Below are 20,560 nucleotides of genomic sequence, written 5' to 3'. Positions count from 1 at the left end.
CGAAACACACCCAATACCCTCGAAAGGTTTAATGCTTGGACTACCAAATTAATGTCCGGCAATATACGACATATTCTAATCGGTGGATAGAGAGGCGAGTATTGACTGAATGGCCAGCGCGATAACCTGATCTTTCATCATCAGATTTCTTATGGGGATATGACTAATTATACTGCAAGAGTTCTATGACACTCCTTACGGGAAAGCACGTGCAAATTTGAGCAGGTTCATTATGTGTGAACTGAGCCTTAGCCTTCAAAGCCTACTTCAGACCACCTCCACTTTTAATGTCGCAGTTACCTTCAATATCTTACGTTGGTGTAGAGGCTAAGGACAATGTCTACCGCGCGGACGATCCAGGTTCGAATCTCATAACTATAAACTTAATCACGTGACTGGAACGTGACAAGGGGGCCGAGGGGTAAGGACGAGTCGCAAGAGGGCCTGAGCGGTGATGCGGAGTCCCAAGGGGGCCGACGGCAAGGGGGTCCACGCTCTTTGAACCTCTCCGATATTCATTCTATCCTGCGTCGATGACGTCACACGTTTCTCTCTTCCACTCACTGAAGTTTCTCTCTGAAATACTTACCAGCGACGCTCGATCTTGAAGTGAGCTCGTACATACATTGTTCATCTACTGGTTTGAATTTCCCGCTGTATGCGCGGTAGCTGATTGGTTGACTGAATGACATTAAAAGTGGAGGTGGTCTGAAGTAGGCTTTGAAGGCTAAGGCTCAGTTTACACATAATGAACGTCTGGCAGAGACGAGGGGCTGACCTTTGCCCCTTCCGTGTGAAGTGGGCCTAAGGTCCAAAAAACGGCAGAATGAACCTGCTCAAATTTGCACGTGTTTTCCCATAAGGAGTGTCATAGAACTCTTGCAGTATAATTACTGATATGTAAAGAGCAATGTGTACAAAACTGAACCTTCAGATTTGAATGACTTAAAAGAACGAATAACTGTATGATCATTCCAGGATAATTGGGAGTCAATGTTCAACCCTGAGAATTTGACTGATTTTTTCTGCACAATAGATTTAGTATTAGCTCTAAGGAATATACTGCAGTCCATTTCTCTAAGCGAGAAAACAATGGTATTAGATTTATTGCTATTTAGTACGAGGCCGTTTCTGGCGCAGTAATTCAGCTTATTAGCAACTGCAATATCAGCCTTCACAAGAAGAAGAACTTCTGTTGATTGATATTAAAGATGTCGTTGACGAATAAGAGAAAGAGAGTAGGACCCAGGATACTACCTTGGGGAACACCTGTTAAGATGTTACGATCACAAACCTATACTTTCCATTTAAAAAATTGGATGTTGCGTACCTGTCATTCGAAGGGGTGGATTTTTACGTTGAAGAATATGAATATATTATCGGTTTTTTTTTTAAATATGTACAGTAACCGAAATAAGGGACCTTCAATCGCATCCCTGAAAACATCAAGTGTACTTCGTACTGAGACAACAGTGCCTTTAAATTCTTGTCACTCTCCTCAATGATCCTATCATGAACGAACAACGAAACACATGTAGAATATTGTCGATAGTGGGAAATCAACAAAAAATGTCGCTCTCTCGATAGAAAAAGCCGTCACGTTCTCACAGCGGATGTGAGCCGTTGTACACGACGATAATAAATTTACTATGGACTCGAAGAGCTGGACTCTTCGTATAGTCATAATTCTAGCTTGAATATCAATTATATGAAGCGTGGACTAGAGAAGTTCAATATCAATTTCGCATTAACGAGGTTGGGAGAAGAAACATCACAAAAATCCCCTTCAAAGGATTTTGAAAAACATAAAAATCGCTACAGTAAAATCCAGAGGAAAATTATTGAGTACTTGTTACAATCTGACGTGAAACCGAGAAGAACCAACAACAAACGTGGGAAAATTCTGACCGTTAGATGAAGATGCATCTGTATGATGTACCTCTACTTTCCTTCAATGGTGAAGTTTTTCTTTTGCAGCGGAAGTAAACAATCTACGTGTTGTGCTCGATAAAAACTCACCTTCTACGGTGGCATAGACATTTCAAAGCCTTTATAGGTGAATGCAAACTAAAATGATACGTAAACAAAGATTAAGAGGTTATGTTTGAGTGTAGGTTTGTTCGATGTTCAAATACGTATTACGTCATTTGTATTGACCCAATCAAACATTACAGTTGTTCGCGCGCAATTCGGTTATCGTTTGAATAAAAGTTCTCTTCCTTCTCAATGCTTCTGATACTTTTCATCATTTGAACAAAATACGAAATTTGCTAGGTAACTTCATTGGTGTTATTGATCATCATGGATAAAAATATATATATATATATTGAATTTTTCCCTATTTCCTAAATATCAATCCACTGCAAATGAAGAAAAAATCGTACGAAAAGAGCGCCGTCTTGCTAGTTCTACTTGAGCGGTAATATCTCAGTTTACTTCTTATAATTTTCAAATAGCTTGGGGTGGGAATTGGAGATCATCATGTCATTCATTTTTCATGAATGACAATTCGAATGGAGATACTTATTTAGTATTATTCCAAAATAGGGTGTTGCCAACTTATATCCTGATCGAATGAAATATTCAATACATTAAGACTTCTTTAAATAACCTCTATTTCATCTCAGATTCTATACCAGGATGGTAACAGAAGTACCCAGGCTGACCTAGAGATGGCGGTAGTTATTTGGAAATTATCACGGTATTAGAAAAACACAATCTATAAAGCACATGTTTGAAGTTTGAAGACGCTGCGTTTAGTATTTCTTTGGCAGCGATCAATAAAGAAAGTTATTGGTGAATTTGTGAAAATTGGCCATAGTTATGTGGTACAATAGGTACTTTAATTTCAAAAGCCTCAGCCCAATCAATATAAAAGCTGAACTGAATTCATAAATTCTAGCTTGAAATATAGTCATAGGTTCCTAGGCAGGTTGATATCTGTGTCCTGGGTCTGCGACTGAAAAACCTGCACCAGAACCGGGAGTTGTTTTTGATCCATCTGTGAACCAAAAACTATCTGCTCCGTATATTTTCTCCTGGAGGATCCAGTTCTCTCTACTTGGGAACAGTACTTTATACGGCAGTTGGTCATTTCCAGGATGCTGTGACTTAGATGGTCAACCAACAGTCTGCATTAAATTGAAATGTGCAAATGGCAATGTACACAAGTCAATATGAAGCCCATCTAGCCTCTCTCTTCAGAAAAACGTGGAACAGTGGACTCTAGGGGGAGAATCGGCTCCAAAGGAGGCTAAGACCGTTCCATCTGCAGGTAGGTCATGGCGTCGAATTTTGGAGTTGCGCATGGGATAATTTTCATTGAGTATTCTAAAAAACGTAAAACTATCAACGGCGAGTATAATGCGAACTCATTGCAACGTTTGAGTGAAGAAATTGAGCAAAAACAGCCACATTTGGTCAAGAAAAAAGTGTTGTTCCATCAAGACAATGTACCAGCTCACAAATCCATTACCGCAATGACCAAAATTAACGAAGTGAAGTTTGAATTGCTACCTCAGGCACCCTATCCGCCAGATTTAGCTCCCTCGGATCATTTCTTGTTCTCAAACTTGTAAAAAAGGCTCAGTGGTCAAAGATTATCCAGCGATGAAGAAGTAATGTCGGCATTTAATGGCTATTTTGAGAAGAAAGACAGTTCTTCATTATAAAAATGGTATCGAACGTCGCTGGGAGAAAAATCAATACATTTTTTTCCAAAACTTTCGCGTTTTCTTTGTTGGGCCCACGTAAACAGCAATAGTGAATCAGAGGCTGGTATAAAATGTGATGCTTGAAATTTTCTTCATGTCAGGATTGAATTATGGTTGATATACGAAATAGCATTATTGTACATACCCGGTGTTTTATTGGAAGGTGGTAAAGTTGCAGCACTTAAATCACTCAACGAGCTGTGAATGCTGCTTTCCATATTTCGTGTTCCAACGCTTTTTGGGGTACTTCCACCGTTAGGACGGTTACGAATTCTCCGTCTAGAAAAAACAATGATTCTGTTAGTTTTCTCACGAAAGAACAGGAATAATCAACAGTATTTCATTTTATGAACACTTCTGTGTATGTTCCAAAAAATAACCATCATGACAGATATGCTGAATTTTTTTTCAGTCAAGTACTCATTTTATTCGAATGGTGTGAGTTTTTATCCAAAAAAGATATCTCATGAAATCTTTGTCCTTGTTTTTTTTTGCATTTTTCCATCTTTTCTGTGAGACAAAAAGTAATGATATATTATACAGGGTATAAAGATTTTTTCTCTAGGCACCTTTCCAGATTATTGGAAACATAGCTTCCTGAAACCAATGGGATCGCCACTTTCACCAGTCATAGCCTATGGAATTACTAAGATGCTGTGTACGAAAAAGGACGAATTATTTACACAAGATGAGGGACTGCCAATGGGATCGCCACTTTCACCAGTCATAGCCAACATATATATGGAGTGGTTTGCAACTCTGGCCATTGAAGAAGCCCACAAGAAACCTCGAGTCTGTTTGATATATGTTGACGACACCTTCATAATATGGAACCATGGGAATACTGAACTAGACGCCTTCCTGAAACATCAACAGCGTGAGACCTTCCATCACTTTTACAATGGAGAAGGAAATCCACTACGAATTGCCATTCTCAGACGTTTTAGTGAAGCGGACCGACCTAAGTGGGAAACACCTGCATACCGAAAACCCACTCATACGGGACAGTACCTGAACCACGAATCCAACCACCATCAATCGACTGAAAGAGGAATCATCAAGACTCTATTAGACCGTGCTTTTCGGCTCTGTAATACGAAGGAAGGTCTCGAGAAGGAACTAGACATCATCAAAAATATTCTTCAACGGAATAGCTACTCCAAAGCGATGGTAGAAAAGACTTCGGCTAAATGACAGCAGGAGCCTCGCAAGGAAGAGAAGCCGTCACAACCAGTGCTTGCACTTCCCTACATCAGAGGATTATCGGAGAGTATAAGAAGAATTGGTTCCAAGTACAACATCAGAACCTGCTTCAGATCCGGTAACACTATCCGTAGCAGCCTCACGAAAACCTGGCCACCAAACGCGGACTGCGATTCCAAGAATTGCATTTACCGGATACCCTGAGAGTGCGGAAAATCCTATATTGGTGAAACTAAGAGTCCATTGAATGTTCGCATTGCCGAGCACAAGAAACACACACAGCGAGGAGAAACCAGCAAATCAGGAATAGCAGACCATGTTGGGACGCATCAACATAACAAGGAAGCCGCGTACATGTTGTCCAACAACGTATTCAGCCAAGCTAGCGTAGAGATACGCAACATATGGAAACCCATCATCAAGCGAAAAATGGCCAACTCGCGCCAAACGGTCATCTCCCACGGAACCAGTGAAGCGGAAAATGGAAAGCAGGGATAAGTGAAAGCACTCGAACGACCCATGAACAGTCATCTCTCGGAGATGTTTCAGGGATTTCAAATCATTTTATATATTAGACAATGAAAGTCCGAACTAGTGAAATTCACCAATACATAAACTAGGAGATAAGAAAAATATTAGGAATTATAGAGCAGTTTGCAATCAGTCAGAGATGGCTAAGATGTTTGATTCTATCCTTACAAAGAAACTTTCCTGGGACTGTAAGTCTTTACTCAATTCGTAACAACACGGTTTCTCAGAAGGTAAATCCACTTGTACCAATATTGCTCTTCACACAAATTACTCAACCGAAAATCTTGAGAGGAGGCTACAGGTTGACTCTGTCTATACTGACTTTTCCAAAGCCTTTGATAGAGTCAACCACGGCGGAAATGTTTTGCAATTAATCAATAGCTTCTTAAGTGGTAGAACTTTGTCTGTAAAATACGGAGATACAACATCTACGCCCATTCAGGTTCCATCAGGGGTACCGCAGGAATCCCATATGGGGCCACTGCTGTTCAACTTGTTTGTATCGGACATTGAGTTTGTCAGAATTTGTTATGTTTGCTGATGATCTCAAACTTTATCGAACAATCACTTGCCGGGAAGATGCTGAATTAGTTCAAAAAGATCTTGAATCCTATTCCATGTCGTGTAGAAATAATTTGTTAGAGGTAAACATTGATAAGTGTCAAATCATTACGTTCGCTAAAATTAGAAGTCCAATATTCTTTGAATATACATTGAATAATGTAGCTCTTAAAAGAGGAACATTTATTCGCGATGTGGGAGTTAAATTGGATAGCGAAATTAATTTTAATCTTCAAGTATCAAAAATTGTGGCAAAAATTCTTAAAATTCTACAGTTTTCGGAGATTTTCTTTACCTCACCATTTTCTTTGTAAGTACTAGATTTGTTACATCTTCTTTCTTGTAAGTATCAGTATTGTTTCATCTTTTAATAATATATTTACTAGACATATCTATTAATATTTTGTACTTCACACTTCGCTAAATGTAAATTGTAATGTAGACATCAGACATGAACATTCAAAACTGCTTTGTAGTTCCTCACACTTTGTTGAATATGTTTTTGTAAATTGGCTTTGCCGTTGAATAAATAAATAAAAATAGTGAATGAGATGGGTAGTTGCATATTTGCAGTTAAAGCTGCAACGAACTTTTAAAAATTTCACTACGTCATATTTTGAAAAACCATGGAAGAAATTTAGGATTTCGGGGTTATTTTTACAAAAAAAAGGCAGCTTTTACTTACTTCTCAGATGATGGCAAACTCTGAGCAGAACCAGGCCTTTTTACTGGAGTGGTGCAGCTGAAATAAACAGCATGCATTAAATACAACATACTACAAAATCGAATTACATATTTAATAACTAGCTAACAAAACATGCGAATAAGGAAGACTCAGAAGGGTAGATTATTCAAGTATTCAACAAACTAAATCAGAAGTGGGATACATGAATTCTGAACATCGCAGCTTAATCTCTTCAAGTCATGCTATCTAGAATACAACAAATACCAAGATTCCACTACCTGGGCTGAAAGTTCTCGGGCCTAACACATAGATAGCGCTAGTGTTATTGATTCACCTCCAAAAGAAAGCTGTTGAAATTTCATGATATTATACTCGAAATTTTGTGAGTTATTGTTTTCAAAACAATGGATCAAAAATGATTTCGTGTTTAAATTTTAGACTGCTCCATCAGTAACAACAATTAAACGTTAATTCGTTGACTTCAAACGCGATCGTAGAGACACCGATGATGCAAAGCGCAGTGGACGTCCAAATGAGGCAGTGACACCAGAAAACATGGACAAAATCCACGAAACCGTTTTGAATGATCGAAAAGTGAAGTTGCAGAGTTGGCTGGCATGGTAAAGATTTCAAAAAAACGTGTTGGCTTTATATTGCATGAGCATTTGACTATGAGAAAGCTCTGTTCGAAGTGGGTGCCGCGCGTGCTCACTGTTAACCAAAAACAAGAACGTCTTGATGATCTTGACCCGTCCAGCTACCGCAAGCTAAAAAGAGACCCAACACAATCAAGGTTGAAGAATACAAACGGGCTTATAAAATCATCATCATTGTCGGAAACTACTCAGAAGACCATCTTAAGAACACAAGCGTCCCCGGCAAGGCTCTACGGTCTTCCGAAGATACACAAAAAAGAGGTTCCGTTCAGACCCATAGTGAGTGCACAGGATTCGCCTACGTATTACTTGTCAAAACACCTTGCGTCGCTCCTCAAGCCTCATGTTGGAAAAACAACCTCGGACGTCAAGGATTCATCAGACTTTGAGGGAAAAATCAAGAATTCAACCTTGGAGCCAAGTGATATTCTGGTCAGTTTCGACGTTGTGTCCTTGTTCACCAATGTCCCGCAGGAAGATTCTTTGAGAGATATAGCCAACCTGTTTCCTAGTAATAATATCGGACTCTAGAAAGCCTGTCTCACGGGAAGTTACTTCCAATGGAGAGGAGCTTTCTATGAGCAATTAGACAGCGTAGCGATGGGAAGTCTACTCAGCCCAGTGATAGCCAATTTCTTCATGGAGAAATTTGAGAAGGCAATCGACGCTTTTGATTTCAAACCCACCATTTGGCTACGATACGTGGATGACACCTTCGTTATCTGGAGAAACGAGAGGGACAGACTGAACATATTTCTAGACCACATAAATGCTCAATACCTTAGCATCAAGTTCACCAACGAATAGATTTTCTAGATGTACTCGTCGAAAGGCATGGCATAAGACATCACAGTGAAAGGACTAGTCATGAGGGGATGTCTACAGGGAGGGGTCTTATCAACCCTTCTCTGATTAATCAACTCAACAATAATGGATTCTACACAATTGCAAACGCAGACGACATAGTTATCTTGCAGACCGGCAAATTTATGAACACACTGTGCGATAGAGCGTAGGATGGGCTGAAATTAATAGAAACATGGTGCAAGGAACACTTGCACCACCAGGAAAAGACGTTTATCGGGCTTAAAACCTCCCGAAATCTTCAAAATCAAACTAAACTTCTCCGAAGAGGTGAAATACCTTGGTACTATCCTCGACAGGAAGCTGACATGGAACTCTCATCTACAGAGTAGAGCAAAATATGTGGCTTATGAGCAATGTAGAATGGATATAGTGTAACCGAAATCAAAAAGGCCATGAAACTGAAGACTTCTACAAGTCAAAATAGGTAAGAAACTCAAACGGTTGCACGTGCATTTCTACCGTACATCCCTAGGGTTACAGAGAATATCGGAAAAATCTCAAGGAAGCATAACATAAAGACAGTGTTCAATCCCACCAGGAAGATACAACAAAGCCTAAGATCTGCGAAAGACAAAAGAGATCCACTATCAGCTGCGGGGGTATATCGTATACCATGCACCTGCGGAAAAGTTTATATCGGTACCACAAAAAGATCCATGGGTACAAGGCTGAATGAACGTAGGAGAAACTGTAGATTAGAATGTGAAACTACTTGCACCCGATTATGGATACCACAGTCGGCTTGTACGGGAAGCCATAGAAATCCATAAACATACGGAAAACTACAACAGAGAAGAGGAGGCGATAACCTCAAACCGGATTTGGAATCCCATACTGAAAGATGCTAAAGTGGCAACAGTTCAATGCAACGTCATCGACACTTCGGCCAATAGCAACGCATCAACAAGAAATACGGGCTACCTGAGTGAATATAAATACAACTTACGAAGTAAAAATCACTCCAGAAAAGTGAGAATCTCGGGAAGGGAGATTGACTGGCAAACGCGGGTAAAGTACCTCGGCCTTCTAATAGACCATAGGCTCACTTGGAACCCGCACATTATCTACGTCAAATTAAGGATCGAGGGTCGGATCGCAAGTCTGTACCCTCTGATCAACAGAAAATCAAAAATGAGCTTGAAAAACAAGATTACCATCTACAACACGATGTTCAAGCCTGTCATCATGTATGCTTCAGGCGTCTGGGGACAAGCGGCGAAATACAATATCTCTATTCTGGAGGTAATGCAAAATAAACTAATTAGGATGGTTGTGAATGCTCCTTGGTTCGTGCGGAATGAAGCAATCCGCAGATATTTGCAGTCGAGGAATCGGCGAGTTTTTGAAGGTGCGGAAGCTCACGGAAATCCGTTAGTTAGGGAAGCTATAGACTATGCTGTAGACGACCCCTCCCGATATAGAAGGCCCCGACACTCTGTCGAATGAGACCCTCATGTCCCCCGTTAACGGACGAATAGCTTTTTCATCCATCATGGCGGTTGATGTCTGAGGACTTCATACCGTCATCTCCCCAGTCACGAACCCATTTGTCCTTCTTCGACAAACATCAGCCGAAAGGGTAAGGGAGCTGGGCTCCATCCAGATTGATCTCAAGGCGTTGGTCAGTAGAAGTCACTAGTCACCGGTGAACCATCTAACCTGACCTAACCTAACCTAACCTAACCTGACCTAACCTAACCTAACCTAACCTAACCTAACCTAACCTAACCTAACCTAACCTAACCTAACCACGACGCCCTTCAAACCCGAATGAAGATGGTAACAATGGATTTTGAACAGTGTTTGGGCATGTTCCAACATAACAAATCGTAATTTTTGCGTCGATAAGTGACAATGGATGAAAAATTAATTCCCTACTTCACTCCGGAATCAAAACGATTATCATCTGAGTGGAGAGCAACAGGTGAACCTCGTCCAAAGCACAATAATCGGCTGGAAAGGTTACAGTCTCGATGTTTTGGGATGTGCGTGGTTTAAGTTTCATCGACTATCTTGAGAAGGGAAATACCATCAACAACAGTTCCATACCATTATTGGAGTCTTTGAAGGCTGAAATTGCAAAGAAACGACCGCATATGGCAGAGAAAAGAAACTGTTTCATCAAGACAACACACCGTGTCACAAGTCAATCAAAACAATGGCAAAACTACATGAATTGAACTTGTAATTGCTTCCACATCCACCCTAGTCGCCAGATTTGACTCCCAGCGACTACTGGCTCTTGATGGAGATCACGTTGACGAATAAAACCAATTTTGAACAGAAAAAACGCGTTTTCCTTCTTAGGCCCGGGAATTTTCAGCCCTTGTGTTACTTACATCTTGTTATTTGGACTCTTCTGACTTCCGATGCTTCTGTTGATAGGCTTCCTGGAAGTATCCTGTCTCTGTCCAACACCTGTGTTCACGTTCACTTCACTAAACACTTTCGACTTGACTTCTTTCAAATTCGCCTTACTTTGATCGCTTTTGCTTATCTTATTCATAACAGCATCCCACCTGCCAGCAGGCTTCTTACTGGGCTTCTTGTCAGCAGTCGGGACTCTACTGGGCTCGAGCATAGCTTTCACTTTGGAAGCCACGTCCCTCTTCGGCATTTTGTACTTCTTCGCGACGTTCTCTTCCTTCAGATGTCTGGGGGAGGATAAACTCGAAGGGCTCAGTATTCCAGAGCTAGGAGCGTTACGCTTCTTCGGATTATCCTTCGCCTTGTCCAGCTCCTTGTTCTCGATGGTCTTGTCCAGGACCTCTTGCAGGTTATCCTGGCTGTTCTCCGAGATAGTCTTCGTGCTCGTGTCTGAAGGAGAGGCATCAGGAGCCTCCAAAGCCTCCTCGTTCCTGGGGTTGCTCTCTATGTCTGTGAATATCCCGCTAGAATCCATATTCTCCCTGTTGTTCATGTAGATATCAGCAGCTGCTTGCGGATCAACTCCATATAGGGTCCCATCAATAACCTGTGCGCGTCGGTCTCCCCTCAAGTGATTCTCCTCGTGGTTATCAGCGTCGCTCTCTGTGTAGAAGTCTGAATCCGTCATAGGATCAGGCCTCCGAGCTTGCGGCCTCGGCAGAGGCCTCCTGGTCAGAGGAGAGTTATCAGCGCACCTACTGGCTGGCCTGGACATCTCACCATCGCCCTGATACCCGGTATCCAAACTGGTGATACTAGTAATGCTCGTTACGAAGCTGTTGGATGTCTTCGACTTGCTCGGTTCCGTTTTAGGTTCGCTTTCAACCGCCGGCATGGGATCCAGGGGTAATTCCTCTGGAGAGGGGGTTTGATCCAAGCGAGTAAGTACCGTTCGCCCCACAGAGTCCAGGGGAAGCTCCATGTTCATAGTTGTGTCCGTTCGGTTCGAGAAGATCTGCTCGTCGATGATGCCCAGGCTGTAGTCGGTGAGGATTGGGCTTAGCACCTCGTCCTTGAGCTCTTTGACTGGAAAGTTGTCTATGCCAGGAGTTTTGAAACCCAGGTTCAGATTCGGTGGAGTGAACTCGCCCGTTTTATTCAGTGGGTTGGGCACTTCCTCTTCAATTACGGCTTCCACTTTAGGTTCGATTTTGACTCGCTCCTCGTCCAGTTCTAAACTTTCCACTCTAGGGCTTGATAACTCCGACTTCACAGCGTTTTTGAAGCAATCGGATAGGTTCACGTCGTACTCTAGACTGGGCGAGCGGGTCTGAGTTCCTAGAAACTGGATGCTGTTCATCATCTGATCAGGTGTGAGGATTCCAAGCGATTCGTCAAACTCGAGCGAGTCGCGCTTACTACTCTCATCGTTCGCTTGTATGTCGATTATGCGCTGCTTCACTATGAACGGCTCCTTGAACTCGGACTGCACGGGAGTGGAAAACGTGAACTTCTTGAGCTCCAAAGGGGTTGCGGCCAGGACGCTCTGTAGCTGCGGTAACGAGGAAGGTTTACTTGGGGCGGTTTCGGTAGCCGAGCTGGAGGTTTTTCGCCTTTTCACCTCCCCGCTGCAAAGATTCTCGCAGGAGCCTTTGATGGGCGAAAACGTCAGGTCGACAGCGGTGCCGCTTTGTTCATCTTCCTTAGTTATGGTTGTGTCAGCCGGGTTGGGGATATCGAATGTTTGGTTTGTTCGCTTTTTACTGGCCTCCGAGAATTTAGATCTGTTATCTTCAGCTCTGGATTTGATGACGGTCTGATTGCCGAAGTCCTTGTTCACCACGACGGTGTTGTTGGTGTTCCCCTTCGAGTCGAAGGTCCTATCTCTGGCTATCGCGAAGGTGGCTTCCGCCGCCCTCTTGCAGAAAGTTTCGTTAGACAACGCCTCCTGGCTGGCAGCCCTAGCGAGCGCGTATTCAGTCTTGCCAACCTTGGGTTGGATGAAGAGCATGGAGTACGGTCCTGAGCTGTTGTCGCTCAAGCTATCGCAGCTACCGTCGACTAGCGCGACTTTGGACAGTGGCGCCATCAACCCGCGGCGGTTCGAACAGGCGAAGTAGCGAACTCCATTGACGCTGCCATCGTTTTTACCGATCGGGGCGTTTAGTTCGATGCCGCACCACGAACCTTTCGCGAAGTTTACGTTACCGACGAAGCGGAGGATGCCTTCCTTTTCGCCTGCGCGCACGCGCCTGCCTAGATGCTTGGTGGTTATTTCGCTGCTGACAGCGGCGCCCGGCAGGGGCTGGATCTGGGGTATCCTCGAGCCGAATGTCGGAATCCGGCAAGGACCCTTCTGAAACAAGAGAGAGGTGCTGAGTTTGTAATAATGACAATACAATACAATAATAATAATAATAATGGTAATAATAATATCGTGAATAGAAAAGACCATTCCGAAAAGGTGGGAAATATTCAGAAAATATAAACTTTGGTTGTGAAAATTTTAAAATATATGAAACTAGGTTAGGTTAGTTCATTTCATGAAGACGCCATACTCCAAAAGAATTTAGAAGAAGTGTTTATTATAAAGAGGTTATCTCAGTGAAGTACTCCCTCTGCGGCAAAAACCATCACAATCTCAACAATTATGTTCATAGGGATTGTCGGGAAAGAACAAAGTTGCTGTTACAAATATGCCTGTCACTCCAGTCTTATTCTACTCCTTTAGAGTGATTACTCAGGAGGATTTATGAAAATCCGAAAAATGAGGCACTTCCACAGCATCTTGTATCCCAAATTGTTTGTTTCACGGTTATTTCCTGCGACAACAGGGAGGCCGTGAATTTTTGAGTTTGATGTACCTTATACAATGTGCCTTATACACTTCTTATACACGTCTTACTGTAGATGCGACGCGTAATGGCTTACTGCGTTGCATCAAGTTAATCTTATCCTGACAACTTTTGAACGATTCGTCCAGAAATCATTTAAGTCCTGCAACTGCACAAAGATAAGGGTCTTCTTCAACAACACTGAAGACCTCGGCCTATCAAAGCACCTGATCTGTGCTTTCCTCAGGTCAAGTGGACTAAAGTCGTAAACTGAGAGCCTCATTATGACTTGAAACCACTTATGGCTTGAAACCACTCACGACTTGAAACCACTTAAGTCTTGAAATCACTTCTCTTCAGCGGTTACACAAAGACAAGCCGTTGCATGGGATCTTCTTCAACAACATTGAAGACCACGGCTCATCGAAGGTCAAAGGGACTAAAGTCGGAAACTTAGAGGTTCATTGTGGCTTGGAACCACTTATGGCTTGAAACCAATCATGACTTGAAACCATTTATGTCTTGAAATCACTTTTCTTCAGCGGTTACACAAAGAGAAGCCGTTGCAAAGGGTCTTCTTCAACAACATTGAAGACCTCAGCTCGTCAAAGCACTTGATCTTTGCTCCTCATGTCAAGTGGACTGAAGTCGGAGACTGCGGGGTTCAAACCATTTTTCTTCAGCGGTTACACAAAGCATGGGGTCTTCTTCAATAACATTGAAGACACTACGAAGATTATACGAAGATAAGCCGTTGCATGGGGTCTTCTTCAACAAAATGAAAGACCTCCGCTCATCCTCAAAGCACCTGGTCTGTGATTCCTTCAGGTAAAGTAGATTGAGGTCGGAAACTGAGGGGTTAATCATGGCTTACAACCATTTCTCGTTTGAATTCACTTATGATTTGAAACCACTCAGTTATGGCTTGAAACCACTTTTCTTCATCGGCGACACAAAGATGAGCCATTGCATGGGGTCTTCTTCAACAACATTGAAGACATGGGCTTATCAAAGCTCTGATCTTTGCTTTCCTCAGGTCACGTGGACTGATTTCAAAACTGGGGGGGTTCATTATGGGTTGGCATGATGGTGTCTACCACACCTTAGTCAACCGTAGTCGCATAAAGTGTATAGACGTTCCTAACACTAAGTGCAGACCCTGGATTTGCTGTCCACATATCCAGCATCGATGTTGCCTTATTCACCTGGGATATTGAATCCGTTGTAGGGAATGAAAATTGACAAGTTTATAGCAACTAGTCACACTAATCCAGTATATCTTGTTTGATATGAAGAACAGTAATCTTCGACTTATTGATTTTTTGAACAGTTGGGGTTACTTTTCGTGTTCTACTTACAGCCTCTTTGTCACTAATAATAAGTATTCATCAAACCTGTGCAAAAAATCCAGGATTTCAAGAATGCCATCTCTAAATGTACGTTTCCTCATAAAATCACTATGTTTGAAGGAAACAGTGTTGTCAACCGTAGGGGAATTCCGCTACCGTAGTGGAATTTACTCTACGGTAGCGGCGTAGCGGATTTGAACATAAAGTAGCGGAATTTTCCACAAATAATCAATATTGAAAAAATTATGGAAAAAGAGGCAGTGGACAGCACTCGAAGCTGACAGTTGACAATCGAATTCACAGTTAATACGTTATAGTTTTAGTAACTGAGGCCATTACATGATTAAAAAGAAGAAAATTTTTGAATATTTTTATTCATATAACCTCCAATCTTTTTAGTACTACGAATCATGTGTAGCAGCTTTATAGTTCATGCATTTGTCAAAACTAGAAGGAAACCGATTAAGTTTTGTCCCTGATAATACAACTATTTATCAAATCATCAAATTTACCTTATGTCAATTTTGTTTACTGATAAATATATCTATTGTAAAACGTTTTTCAATGTTTTTATTAGCAAGCCTCTAGCTCTCACGTTGTCATTGTTGATTGTTGTCTACAACCTGACAACGGTATTAAAATCGGCGTGAGATCATCACGACTTAGTTTTTGTAATAGTTTATTTGAATGGTTTACTCAGCGATGATGTAAATGTAGAAAATGATCCTATTGTGTTTGTTTTCGGTAACAACTGGGCCTCTACCGCACGATCTGCATGGTTCAATAGATCGAATTGAATAGTCTTGATTTCTCAGATATTAAGTTGGCAACGAACGTATTTTTCAAGGCTAGTGCTGTTTTTTTGGTAAAAAAAAAGTGCTTCATCAAATCGCTGATGAAATGAAGATCACAGTAGATTTTTATTGCCTGTAATTTCTTAATGCATATTGCCAATATTTTGCTATCCAACTTCAATCATCTATGCTACTTTCCGTAACTTCTGATGATTTCCCGCTTTCGTGACCCTACAAATTCTATTTTTATTATCTTTAAACTTGGAATTTAGACACTAATCTCCAAAATACCACGTTCTACTCGAAATTTCAACTTGAATCTCTAAATTTTGACTTAAAACTCAAAATTTCGACTTTAAACTCAAAATTTTGACGTTACTCTCGAAATTTTGACAATAATCTCGAAATTTCGACTTTAAACTTGAAATTTCGACATTAAACTCGAAAATACGACATTCTACTCAAAATTTCGACTTGAAGCTCGAAATTTCAACTTAAAACTCAAAATTTCGATTTAAAACTGAAAAGTTCGACGTTAATTTCTAAATTTCGACTTTAAACTCGGAGTTTCGACATTTAACTTCAAAATATGACGTTCTACTCAAAATTTTGACTTGAATCTCGAAATTTCGACTTTAAACTCAAAAATTCTACTTCAAACTCAAAATTTCGACTTGAATCTCGAAATTTCGACTCTATACTCGAAATTTCGACTTTAAACTCATAATTTTGACGTCCATCTCGAAATTTGGACATTATTCTCGAAATTTCAACTTTAAAACTTGGAATTTCGACATTGAACTCCAAAATACGACGTTCTACTCAAAATTTCAACTTGAATCTCTAAATTTTCAGTCTAAACTCAAATATTCGACTTGAAACTCAAAATTTTGACGTTACTCTCGAAATTTTCACATAAATCTCTAAATTACGACGGTTCACTCGAAATTTTCTAACCTGAATCTCGAAATTTCGACTTTATACTCGAAATTTCGACTTTAAACTCATAATTTTGACGTCCATCTCGAAATTTTGACATTATTCTCGAAATTTCAACTTTGAAACTTGGAATTTCGACATTGAACTTCAAAATACGACGTTCTACTCAAAATTTCAACTTGAATCTCTAAATTTTGACTCTAAACTCAAAATTTCGACTTGAAACTCAAAATTTTCACGTTACTCTCGAAATTTTCACATGAATCTCTAAATTACGACGGTTCACTCGAAATTTTCGAACCTGAATCTCGAAATTTCGACTTTAAACTCATAATTTTGACGTCCATCTCGAAATTTTTACATTAATCTCGAAATTTCGACTTAAAAACTTGGAATTTCGACATTAAACTCCAAAATACGACATTCTACTCAAAATTTCGACTTGGAGCTCGAAATTTCAACTTTAAACTCAAAATTTCGACTTCAATCTCAAAAGTACGATGTTAATCTCGAAACTTCGACTTTAAACTTGAAATTTCGACATTAAACTCTAAAATACAACGTTCTATTCAAAATTACGACTTTGAACTCAAAAGTTCGACGTTAAGCTCGAAATTTCAACTTTGAACTTGGAATTTCGACATTAAACTCCAAAATACGACATTCTACTCAAAATTTCGCCTTTAAACTGAAAATTCCGACGTTAATCTCGAAAATTTGACATTTATCTCGAAATTTCGACTTTAAACTTGAAATTTCGACATTGAATTCCAAAATACGACATTGTACTCAAAATTTCGACTTGAATCTCGCAATTTAGACTTCAAACTCAAAATTTCGACTTCAAGCTTGAAAGTTCGACATAAATCTCGAAAATTTGACATTAATTTCGAAATTTCGACTTTTAACTCCAACTTACGACTTAAAACTTGGAATTTCGACTTTATTCTCGAGATTACAACGTTATACTCGAAATTTCTAGTTTTCTCTCGAAATTTTGACTTGAAACTCCAAATTACGACTTCATACTCGAAATTTTGAAAAATTTCGAGATCAAAGTAAAAATTTCGCTTCTCTTAATATTAGCTTCGAATCTCCAATACACCATGATTCAATTGCATCGTCTGCGAAAAGGATGGACGTGTCTGTAATTGGTAATTGACAGTCATTAATTTATAAACAGAATGAGGTGGCTCCAAACACAGAACCTTGTGGAACTTCGCCCATTTGAGGAACCAGCAATTATGAAGTTGGTGAAACACGCCTCGAGGAAAGTGCTGCCGTTCTGGTGTTTGAGAACAGTACTTGTTTTAGATTCACTCAACGCCAGAGGTTGCAGTTCTTTTAATACGTTAAATCTATACGGAAAAATCACCAGACATTTCCTGTACACTAATTACGCCTTCCAAACACAGACTGTGTATCGAAGAGACAATAATAATAATTAATACAAAGGCCGCTAGAGGCCAGTGCTCTTTACACACATGTTTTACTCATTTACAGCGCTTTATTTTTCAATAAGTATATCAAGAAACGCCCCAGGACCTAAAGTAAGGTGTTTGCTCGCGGTACAAGTCCAGGAAATGAGAAGATAATTATTGAGATTTATCGGAAAATGTCCGAGATGTGTACCGTTATGGCACCTAATCATTCCGCGTTCTGAATAAGCATCTAGTGCGGTGTGAGACCACATGCGGGCTTCAAGGAATGAAGCTGCGGGTACCCGGACATGAAACGCAGGAATAATATACATGATAATAGTTATTTCGCGATTTTGAATTGAGAATGTGAGGTACCGTTACTTCAAAGACAACTTACACCAGAGGCTTTATTGCTATCCAATTGTCCAATGCAAAGTAGATGCATCTGTTTGAAATACTCTTACACATCCTGTCATGATCAATAATGCAAAACGCCTTAATTGTAGCAATAATTTTCAAAGAAGTAAATCAAAAATCGTAAGACGAAATGAAAAATTTCTCAAAATTTGTACTTGCTCCAACTGCTCAATGTTATCTTCTTTATGAGGGAATAAAGGAACTGAAGTCAGCTACAGCGAGGGGCAGCCGCCAAGGAAAAAATACTACTTGAGCGACCATCACATCTGATAACATTTGACTTCTTAGTTTAAACATTATCCTGGAAATGGCGGTCCCCAGAATCTAAATATTTACACATGAGATTCAATACTGTCTAATACGTCCCGAAAAAGCTACTGCTTGGTATGGATTTTGGGCTGGAGGCGTCACCGGTCCATATTTCTTTCAGAACGACATTAGCCAGGCCATCATTGTCAACGGCAAGCACTATAGATCGATGAATAATTACCAACTCTTTTGGCCTGATTTGGATCCGGACACCAAAGACATGTGGTTTCAACAGAACGGCTACGGGTACCTTGTAATATCCTCCAAAGCACGTTGGAGGTTGTACAAAGTTGGTGCCTGAGGAAGCAGACTGTCAACCCCAGCAAAACTGTAATAATCCACATCACCAGGAGTAGAAAACTGGACGATCTAACGCCACTTTCCCTCAATGGTGAGGTTATTCCATTTGGAACGGAGGTGGAATATCTTGGCATTGTCTTTGGTAAAAACTCACCTGTCCCTGTGGACATGTCGAAGGATCTGTGGTAAAACTTGGGGTTTAGATCCCAAACAAATCCATTGGATTTATGTGATGGTTGTCAGACCAATGATCACTTATGGTGATCCACCACAGAAAAAGGCCGGGCAAAGCTCTCTGGCTTACAGAGTCAGGCTTGTCTGGCTAACAGTGGTGCCATCAGTACTACACCATGAGCGGCCATGGAGATCCTTCTAGATCTACCTCCTCTAAACATTTTGCTGGAGAGAGAGGCTAGATGGACTGCATATAGTCTTGTGCAGGTTGCCAATTGCACAAATCAATTTAATGCAAGTGCAACAGATTGTTGGTTCACACTGGAAGTCACTGCCTTATAAAGTACTGTTCCCAAGTGGAGAGTACTGGATCCTCCAGGATAAAATATTAGGAGCAGACAGTTATTGATTCACAGATGGATCAAAAACACCTTCCGGTTCTGGTGCAGGTGTTTTTCAGTCGCAGACCCAGAACAGAGATATCAACCTGCCTAGGAACCTATGCGACTGTATTTCAAGCGGAAATTTACGATATTGAATGGTGTGGGGGAGATTGAAAGGATCCAGTCTCGTACATAAGTCAATAAAAATAATCTTGGACAGTCAAGCTCTTGGAACATACCAAGCAATGTCTAAATTGGTAGCAAATTGCCAGAAACGACTCTTCTCGATAGGAAGACTTAACAAATTGTCTCTGGTCTGAATTCCTGGCCATACTGACCTAGCAGGCTGCTGACTCCCTTACAAATGAGCGTGCTGCAAGCAGTTTCATCGGACCAGAACCTGTCACTGGCATCGCTTTAGACTTTGCCAAACAAAGATTGAACACCTGGATGGCAAGAAGATGTATGGACTTCTGGGAAAATCTTTCAGGATTGACTCAGTCCAAGGCGTTTATTCACCCTTCGAAGCTTGATACCAAACAGTTGTTGGACTAGAGTAGATATGAACTACGATGTCTAACAGGCCTTCTTACAGGTCACTGTCATTGGAATCATCGACTGCAGAGACTCGGACTGTCGGAAGAAAGGAGTGTGTCACCTCTGTTTGGAAAATGATGAAACAGCACAGCACATACTTTATGCGCAGGTTTTCAGAGTTCGGCAGAGCCGTACTCTTATCATACAAACTAATAGGCTTCGTTAAGAAGGTGGATTTATTTGGTCGTGTGAATAGGTGTGAGCCACAATAAACCCGTGCGGGTTGCAGTGGAGGTTCAACCTGATTTAAGCGCCAGAGTCATGGAAATTTAGAATGTTTCGCATGTGCTCCTCTCAGAAAAGCCATGACGGACATATAATGACATATAATGGCATCAATAGGTCTTGCAAACGAACAAAAAATGTAGATGATATCTCACACACACTTTCTTTTACTAAAATTTGAAGATAGAAAGCGCTTAATAAAAAAACATATATTTGTCCCGAGTTATAACTGTTC

The 20,560-nt window shown here is 40.8% G+C and overlaps 1 protein-coding gene across 4 annotated transcripts in view; it reads right to left on the bottom strand.

The window, feature by feature from the left end:
- Positions 1 to 20,560, bottom strand: part of LOC141482376 (uncharacterized) — a 102,609-nt gene that overhangs the window by 47,898 nt on the left and 34,151 nt on the right. For 2 of the 4 annotated variants that reach the window (XR_012465479.1, XM_074175497.1), the window contains exons 2-4: positions 10,556 to 12,939; positions 6,694 to 6,750; positions 3,859 to 3,992 (exon numbers count right to left, since the gene is read on the bottom strand). Coding sequence is in view for 1 of the 4 variants with exons in the window: in XM_074175497.1 (XP_074031598.1) it covers positions 3,859 to 3,992; positions 6,694 to 6,750; positions 10,556 to 12,939 (2,575 nt within the window). In the remaining 3 variants the exon portion in view is untranslated. The remainder of the gene's footprint in view (positions 1 to 3,858; positions 3,993 to 6,693; positions 6,751 to 10,555; positions 12,940 to 20,560) is intronic. The other 2 variants (XR_012465480.1, XR_012465481.1) reach the window with 1 other exon arrangement.

Source organism: Leptinotarsa decemlineata, unplaced genomic scaffold, assembly GCF_025532065.1.
Source record: "Leptinotarsa decemlineata unplaced genomic scaffold, Ldec_3_MD MMD2_tig00001064_RagTag_RagTag, whole genome shotgun sequence".
Lineage (NCBI taxonomy): Eukaryota > Metazoa > Arthropoda > Insecta > Coleoptera > Chrysomelidae > Leptinotarsa > Leptinotarsa decemlineata.
The sequence above is the reverse complement of the archived record's forward strand: the minus strand, read 5'-3'. Positions and strand labels throughout refer to the sequence as shown.